Source organism: Pholis gunnellus (genome assembly GCF_910591455.1).
Source record: "Pholis gunnellus genome assembly, chromosome: 1".
Classification (NCBI taxonomy): domain Eukaryota; kingdom Metazoa; phylum Chordata; class Actinopteri; order Perciformes; family Pholidae; genus Pholis; species Pholis gunnellus.
In genome coordinates, this window is record NC_136528.1 from 15,027,774 (window position 1) to 15,037,048 (window position 9,275).

Genomic DNA, 9,275 nt, shown 5'->3' on the forward strand with positions numbered 1-9,275 from the left:
CATACACATATGTTCTAATAGTTTGCATCATTTTTTTGTGGATTTGGGTGTCAAAACAACTAGATAATTGTTTGAATATTGTACATAATAACGAATGAAAAGAGTATTTAATGATAGTGAAACTTAATTCAATCTAATAATGACAATGTAGTGTTTTAGTTTTAGGTCTAATGGGCTGCTATTAACAATTAACAATTGGGGTATTTATAGAAAGAAGAGTATGGTTGGAGGGTAAATTTGAACACATGTGGCTTTAAAATCCTGGAATAAAAGTACTATTTCATCATTTTTCATCATTTGGAGAATCTCTGACGTAAAAGATTTATCCTCAAGATGGACAGAAAACATCTATTTGACAAACGATGAACTTTTACACTATGCTGGCCAGCAGCCATCCCTGTGGCAGCGGAATTAAGAAGCCTGGGAGATAACAGGGAGGCCGGTCATTCCCAGGTCGCTGTCTCAGACGATTTCCTGTGCTCTCTAATTAAATCAGGCCAAATTGGCTCTACCAGGTGAGAGCCATCAGAGAATGCATAATTTCAAAAGGCAAGCAAGTCAACATTTGACTTTTTTCCCCTCCTCTAACAAAGTTGCAGCATGTGAAGTAAGAATGCAGTGCTGGTCCCACAGTATATAGATTGCACAAATCTGTTCAGGGTTTCGAGATAATTGCGATTATATGCAAAGAGCCATGTTTATTTTCCTTCCTTAACCATTTTCTGAAACTTGCAAATGGGCCAGTAGTATATTTGGACCCTTGGCCTAAAGCTGGTGGGAGGCAGAGGGTGGGAGCACTTGTTTTTTCCTCTTTTTCCCCCGTTGCTTACTACAGATTTAGATGAACCATCTGGTGTTGCTACCTAACCCTGGACTCCATGCACATTTGGAACAGCCGTATCAGCAACATATGCTTCTGTCTCTGCGTCTGGCAGCCACACAGCCATCACTGGGATGGGAGGTGACATCATTCCACTGCTCAGGTGTGCACTTGTAACAACAGTGGGGGAGGGTTGGGTGGTCTGGTGAGGCAGTCTGGCAACTTGAATCTAAAGATTTTTCTACACTGCAGGCTTTTATCCAGGTGTTATCAGATAATAATTAGTCCAAGTACTTCCCCTTGTCACATTGTCAGCATCGTACTCTACACTCTGACCTTTTCTATGGCTTTTTACGTGTGTATATTACCAGGCAGCAGCGTATTCAGCCACTGAGCAGGTATTGCAGCAGCTTGTGGAGTCTCAGGGGCTATGCTAAAAAGTAGTATTTTACATACTATTGGCTTTAGGTTGGAGTCGAGTTTCAGGGCTATATTTAAATCTATGTTCTGTCTCTCCTTTAAACAAAGTTAAAGTTGAGAATGGTTTGGTGAGGTATCCTTTCATAGTCACATTACTCAGTGACGGTCGTCCTACATGGCTGTGGATGTTGTTGTCTACATGGTTAAGTCCAATATATTTGAGACTTAAACTGTTTCTCTAAGAGGACATCAACTTTCAAAAGTCAGCATGTTATGCCGTCTGATCAGATGCTGCAAACTAGAAGATTTTTAAACATATTTGTGACACCAGGGACAATTTAATCGTCAGTTTAAACCATAAATACAAGTCGCATATGAGGTCTGTCCTTCAAATCTCCCTCGCTGACATTCTTTGTTCTACCTGACAAAGTCACACACCAGCACTCGCCTACACAGATACAAGCTGAAATGCACCAAAAAAAAAACCTTCAGCCTAAAAAGAAGTGAGCAAACAAACAAAAGCAGCTTGATGACTAGGAGGAGAGTGGGCGGCCATGAAAGTGCTGAACACAGGCCCACGCCACCTTGGTCCTCCCAGCATTTTTCCTAGACAGGAAGATGGATGGGCCCAACTCTATTAATAACCACACTCCACTTACCATGACGCCAAAACTGCTAACACTGCAACTGCCCCCTGATGCTAGCTCGAAAAACCACCTCCCACAATGTCGCCCACATCTCTCCTGATAGGAACACTGTGTTAGGCAACAATACAGTAAACGGGTGCTGGAAATCTCCAACCTGTCCACCTGTCTTCACCCTCACCACAGGACTGTGAGCCAAGAGGCTCCTGAAGGGGCCTCTGGTAGGTCAGTATGATGTGCTGACAAGTGTGTACAGTCTGATTTATAGAGAACATGCGCCGCTTTTTTGGCATATAGTTGAGTTACAGCGCAGATTGGTTTGCAGCATGGGAAGCCCTACTTTGTGTGAAAACGAGGGCAGAAAAGAGATGAAAAAAGATGAGACAGTGAGTGTGAAAAGAAAAGAGTAAACTCAAAGAATAGGAGAAGAAGCAAGAGAAAAATCATAAGGAATACAGAAATATGTAGAATGGTGGTGAAAGAGAGAGAAAGAAAAGCCTATCTAAATGTGCAGAAGCATCGATGAAGGAACACCATTGTTCATAATGAGATGTGACAGCGCAGTATAAACTGGAATATGAAGTGAACCATGATTACAGAGGATTAGATTAACAACCACTATGTAGTACAGTGAGAAAGCATTTCAGGCCTGGCATTATTCTCTCTCTCGCTCTCTCAGTGTATAAATACTCTATGTGCACATGTATACGTGTGTGTGTGTGTGTGTGTGAGTGACTGCTTTGCCGTCATGTGAAACTGTGAGGACAGCGCAGTATACGAGAGATAGCAGTAAGGTCAGCTCCACCTTCACAATGCTACAGGCTAGGATATGCAAACATGGCTGACAGTAGGTGCTTCATCACACAGTGGCAGCTTGACACAGGAGCCTTTCCTCTTGATTAATCCCTTCTGCTTGCTTCCTGCTATTAAACACTCTGCAACCATACAGTATAGGCAAACCATAATAACACAAAGCTGTGTTCTTTCAGCATCTAATCTGTAAACCTGTGAGGAAAAAAAACAGCCTGCAATATGCTCCCAACAAGTAAATGTGGGATTCGTCAACAAAACTGATCAGTTCAACAACTGTGAAAACAAGATGGTACATTCAATTTGATGTAAACTTTTAACACACTACAACAAAACATATATCTGTTTAGTTTGCATATTTTTCATTTTCTTCCTGGAATAAGTAGATGAGAAACGTTTTGCTGACAGCGAGGCATTCCCAAACTGCCAGTGAGAATAACTTCCACCCCTCACCCAATGAGCCGTCGCCATGTTGATGAAACACCTCTACCGTGGTTGTGACATTTTCACTTTCAGGAGTGGGCGCTCTCTTTTTGCAAAACATCACTACAAGAGCATGCCTAAACATTTCCCATGCACAGCTTTCTTCATGACGCTCCTTCGCTATCTCAGGAAGCCAATGAGCCAGCTAGTGCAGGCTGGGAGTGGAGGGGTTGAGGTGTGGTGGTGTGGCAATCCACTTTCCCAGGTAGAGTCAGTGGAGCAGCTAACTGATTCCTCTCCCACGTGCATTTTCATTTTGGTGTCTGTGGATTGCCCTCCCACTGTCGCTGTCTCGCATTCTCTCAACTTCACTTCATCATTCTAGACGTGCATAAAAGGTTAATTTCCTCTGCCCCATTTCCCCTAAAAGTGAGTTTAGCAATTGGTCTCTCTGCTAGATGAACTCCAGTTTTTCCTATCTGCATTCTGAAAGCAAACACAGATATGGGCCTGATGGGGCTTACATTCGGTTACGACCCAACAAAGTCAATTCACAGGTAGCTGATGTCAAAGCGCTGACATGAGAAAGCCGCCCACTGTCGCAGGAGACCGTCGTAAAACACGATGATGGTGCATGGGCGTGGCGCTCGTGAATGTCATTTAACGAGGCTAATGGCCGCTGTCTGTTTGAGAGGTAGATCGATACGGTAATGAGGAGACGGAGGCACAGGTGTAATCACTGAAAGCCCAGCGGTGCTGAAATCCACAGAATAAAATAGAATCGGGTCCTGGGAGGCAGCAGGCTGACTGACACGTTCAGTGAGACGCTCTCTCGCTACATCTTACTGATTCTAATGACGTGGCCTTAATGTCAGAGGAGGCCTCTTTTCTTCACACGCTCTCAGGTTTTTTTCTCTTTAAGTGCTGATTCTCACTATTTTAACGTAATCTGTCTAAAGAAATGTCCCAGGTTGGCAAAAACACCTGATGTGATGCGAGACCTATAAACAGCAAGGGTTCTTGATATTTTACCTTTATTATCACAAAGCAAGAGGTATAGGTGATGGTGATTAATGTGAGAGATTAGTATAGCATTTAAGGTATAGTGGAGATGTAACACACACATTACTGGAGCTCATGCCTGGTGGATTTAAATGGAATTTCATTAAAGCTAAATGAAAGAATGATGACTTTTACAACTCCCACTGGCAGCATTTTTACAGGCAGACATTTCGCACTAATGACTTGAATATGAAATAGTGACCCCATCGCACTAAGCACAGTTTGAGTAAATTGGGCTCACTGGTAAAATAACCTTCACCGCAGTGTTGGTAGAGCTTCTTACAGCAGGGGTTCTTACAGTTTTTTAGCCTCTGGACCACAACTTTAGTCTCTTGCCCCCTGGACCCAAGCTCATTTGAACATATTGGTAGTCTTGTTTTGTGATTACTCAACAACAGCAGGCCCGTGACCCAGTTATAGGCCGACTCTTAGCCTAATCAGCCTTACAGGTTCTTCACAGGTTGAGCAACAATAGGAAATACCGCATGTCTAAGTAATTAAACTAAATGTTTTCTAACAACACCAGCCCAAGACAGCAAAGACAATCACAGTAAGCATACGCACATCTATCCATTATGCATAGGGATGGATATACATGCTATCACTGACCCTGATATGAAATAGGACACACAAGGGTTGAACTGGCTGTGATACAAGTGCAGTGTGAGTGTCGGCACCGCCTACTGTTGATGGTGCGTCTGTGAAATCCATCTGTTTCTGGCCATGACTGGCTAAATGAAGGGGACCAATGGAGTGAGACCTGATTTTGTGTCAAACGGAGCACTTGGATGGGGTGGTGTGTACGGATTTGGCGTGTGTGTGTGTGTGTGTTGGATCCTGTACTACAGCTTATGGTGTTTATGTGCATCCCAGTGAGAGCTTGTGCTAAGAGCCAGGTTTGAGTCAGAGTTGCTGGACAGAATGGATGGAATGGACAGTGAGCAGGTTTTGCACAGTGAAAAAATAAATCTGTTTATGTTGTGACTAATCAAAAGGACAGCTGTGATGTGACCTCATATCCATATGCCATACCAGCATTTCACACAATCATGTTAAAGCGGAAAAAGCAGATCAGCAGGTCAGAAGTTTAACGTGCCTTTGTAATGGCGTCATAACCTTGAAAATCATAACAGTCATTTCTCTTTTTCATCTGTGTAATTAATCTATATTGCTTTGTTTCTTGAACTCTTGAAGTTGACAAGACCTGATTGAGTCCCATATGTGCATAGTGCAGTGGAAGCTGACATCAGACAAACAGAATTCACAACAAGAGGAAAAATAAAAGTATGAGTAATGATGAGTGGTTTCAAACAAATCGTAAAAAAACACAATTACAAATCAGTCAAGAACAGTCTGTGGCAATTTGTAGGTTATGAATGACTTCAAACTGTAAAAAGTACTATATTAATGACATTAAACAACTAGAAGTGTTGCAGTTCCTTTAACAGCCACTTTTGATCACCCATGTGAGAAACAGTACAACAATTGAACATGACAGCATGTATAGTGAGACAGTACAAAAGACTTACAAGAAATTAAGAGTGGGATATTATCGGCTCCTGCGCTGCATAATGTCACTTACAATAAAGGCCCCTATTGTCAGCTGGCACAGGGGATAGGGCGGATATTTAGTCTGAAATGATGAATTGATCTCAGTTAACTTATGGACGCTGGACAACCCAGAGGTTGTCACCTAATGATAAATAGACGTAATACTGAGCAACGGGGACAGCAAGTCAAGGACTTGGGGAGGGAGACTTAATACATGATGGATGATAATCATGCGTACTATGTGGCATTTAAGGGAGATAAAGAGATTGTGTGTGTGTGTGTGTGTGTGTGTGTGTGTGTGTGTGTGTGTGTGTGTGTGTGTGTGTGTGTGTGTGTGTGTGTGTGTGTGTGTGTGTGTGTGTGTGTGTGTGTGTGTGTGTTTGTGTCGTGGATGCTTTTTGGCAAAAACTATTAAATGTCTATTGAAAGCAGCTGCAGGTGCCATTGTAAAGCAGCCATCATGTTCTTCTTTGGTGAGGTTAACTGTAACCTGTATAAAAGGGAAACATCTTCGCACTGGATTAAGCTAGTATCACGAGTAAAACAACAAAAATACTGTATTTATCCTGCAACAAACAAAATGCAAACAAACATGCAACAGTTTGTCAATCTGTTATGAGTTGTGTGAGGTTGACTTACAATAAAAACAGGTTGACCGAGAAACACAAACTCTGCCAATCATCCTACTTCACAGTATTTGGTTAAATCACATCATTACTTTTTGAAGAGAAGGGTATTCCAATATGATAATATCTCTGGCATGTGCAACGACTATTTGCTGACTGACAAAAGGTTGGTTCAAAGGAACGCTATTCATTTGCTGATGTAAAACAATTTGGAATGGATTTGAAGCTTTTATAGAAGACATGTTTAGTAGTTTGTATATACACTATGATGTTGAATCACTAATGATGCAATGAAGTAAGAGAAAGAGATGATGGGGAATCATCTGAAGCAAGCTGAGATTAGTGAAGGGGTGCTAAACAAGTAAAAATCGAATCAGTTACCAAAAATATGTTCGGTTTTTCTAACAAACATATAGCATGATAAGCTAAGGGTATAAATAGATAAATACAGACAGTAATGTTTTATTGGGCTTTTCAGAAGAGTGATGTGTTTAGTTGTGTGTCTTTTCATAAGATGCAGGTATCTGTTGGCTCAACACTGACTGTGTGTCTGTGTTCGTGCCACTTCCAAATTATTTCGGAAAAGTCACCCACAGTAGGAGAAAATACTTCCAGTGTGTTACTGACACCTCTCTGTTGACAACTTGTTAACAGAAGCAAATCATTGTCACTGTAAAATTCACAGAAAAAGCTGTTTGAAACCAATAAATGATCAAACGTCTGTCACTCACACTTGCCACAGAGGCAAATTATATTAAAAACCAGAAAGGCACACTCAGAAGAAGGCAGATCAGGTGTCTCTGCAACGACCACCGCTGTATTGTGTGATTGAATTAATACAACCCACAATTGGTAACCCCTCCGTCTCACCAATGGGCTGCACGGCGTTGTAAAACACACTTCATTGAAACTCATCGCAACCGTGAGAGGTTCGTGAGCATGCATGGCTACCAAGAACATAATGCAGTTTGCTGCAGCAGAATATGAGATTCGCCATGGACAGACAAAAAGGTGCACACTCACGTGCTCGCATAATCCTCCTGGCTGAGATAACAAATCAAATCAAATCCCATAGTGCAATGCTCACTATACAACACTGGCGTCACTCACCCTTCCCTGTTTTCATCTTCATCTGCGTTGGAGAGGAGTTGCGAGCCAGCCAGCGAGAGGTCAAGAGCTGCGAGGGGCAGATCTCTGTAGCCAAAACTCACCAGCTGGACCGGAGGAGCCAAGTACTGGTTCTCATCCTCCACTGGCTGGGAGATGATCTCTAAGTCCGACAGACCGGCCTGCTCCACTTCCCTAGTTACATGCCAACACAGGCAACAGAAGGACAAAAGACACAAACACACATGCAAGCACAAAGAGGAGACAAAACAGAGAAAGGCATTATTAAAAACATCTTTTTTTTTACATTTCAGGTAAATATTTAAACAGTTTCAATACCAAACCCACACTATAATGACATTCATCAATTATCATAAATGTAGCGGATGTAACCAAGATAACAGAGCGGAAGATAAGGACAGAAAGGGTCTTGTTGAAGAAGCATATACTGTACGTATGAGCACAAAGGCAGTGCAGATAAAAAAAGACTAATTATTCAGCCCAGCAACTTCACTAAGAACACACTCTTATTTACAGTGATGGCCTCGGGGAGCAAACGCAGGGTCGGGGAGGGTCACACACAAACACCCACTCAGCACCAGGGAGCTACTGAGAAATCACACAAGCCTCCAATGTTGAGAACCAGAGGAGTTACAGGTATCCAGTGCCTTGCTCAAAGACAGAGATTACTGGTGGGAGCATGTGTTTCTGCGAAATGTTTGCCATCGATATGCAACAGTAAACCACCTTAGTTCACAAACAGTTGCACTGCTTATTTCTCTTCATGCAAAGTCCCTTTTTGTCAAAATTTTCAATGTATTAGGTTGTAATGAATGTAATTCACAATGAGGGCGTTGATCAATTTGACAAGATAATTTCAACAAGAAAGTTGAAATTAATTTGTGCAGTAAATGACAGGTTGGATGTTAATCTAATTACTATGCCAACCTTCCTTTGTGTTCATAGCAGCAAACCTCCGCCCTACACCCTTACCCACCAAGAGACTTTAAACCTTAATATGTGAACACATCAAAGCTCCTCGGTTGTGGGCCAGCAGCACATAACCCTGCGTGCCCACAAGCCCCAGTTGTGTAAAAGCTGGGCCATCTCAGTAGAGCGTGGAGGTGGAAACAAATGCTGAGTGCAGCTGCAGACTGACTGTGTGTGCCCTGTGGTGTGTATTTTTAGACCAGAGCAGATGCTGGTGTATCATGTCTACTGTGACGTCATCGCCTCTCTCTTTGTCAGCTGAGTGGATCCCCACTCTCCTTCAAACGTCAAAGGAAGTCAAGAACAGGGTGAATGGGGAAGGGAAACTAGAGCAGAAGTGAGAGAAAAGAGGGATGGATATCAGGGGTTATGCAAGAAGGCACAGGGGAGGGCAATAAAGAAAAAAAGGATCTATGAGCAATAAAAGCAGAGCAGATGGAGGGAAAAAAGGACCTGAGAGACTGGGCTGGAACCAGAAAGAGGCGCAAGAGAAAGAGACATGGGGTAAAGAGGAGCTCAAAGGTTCAGGAGGAGAACTGGTGATGAGAAGAGGAGGTCATACATAAAAGTAGGAGAGTGAAGAAAAATGAAAAATGTAAGTAGAGAGAAAAACATAAGGGTAGAGAAAGATAAAAACAAAGTGGACATCTAGAGAAGATTAGAAAGAAGAGAGGAGAAGGTACCTCCATTTACTCACAAATACAAATATTATATTCCAAACTTAACGGCAAAACCATGACACTGTTATAAGGACAGTAAAAATCATGTTTTTTGTGCTTTTATTATGACATGATATTGCAAGTCTTTCTCTATTTACCTCAT

At 42.2% G+C, this 9,275-nt stretch overlaps 1 protein-coding gene across 1 annotated transcript in view; it reads right to left on the reverse strand.

The window, feature by feature from the left end:
- Window positions 1-9,275, reverse strand: part of LOC306696969 (transmembrane protein 266-like) — a gene marked incomplete at both ends in the record, with an annotated part of 33,521 nt that extends 24,246 nt beyond the window's left edge. Inside the window, 2 exons of the mRNA XM_079160705.1 lie at window positions 7,467-7,658; window positions 9,271-9,275. Of these exons, the coding sequence (XP_079016831.1) occupies window positions 7,467-7,658; window positions 9,271-9,275 (197 nt within the window). The remainder of the gene's footprint in view (window positions 1-7,466; window positions 7,659-9,270) is intronic.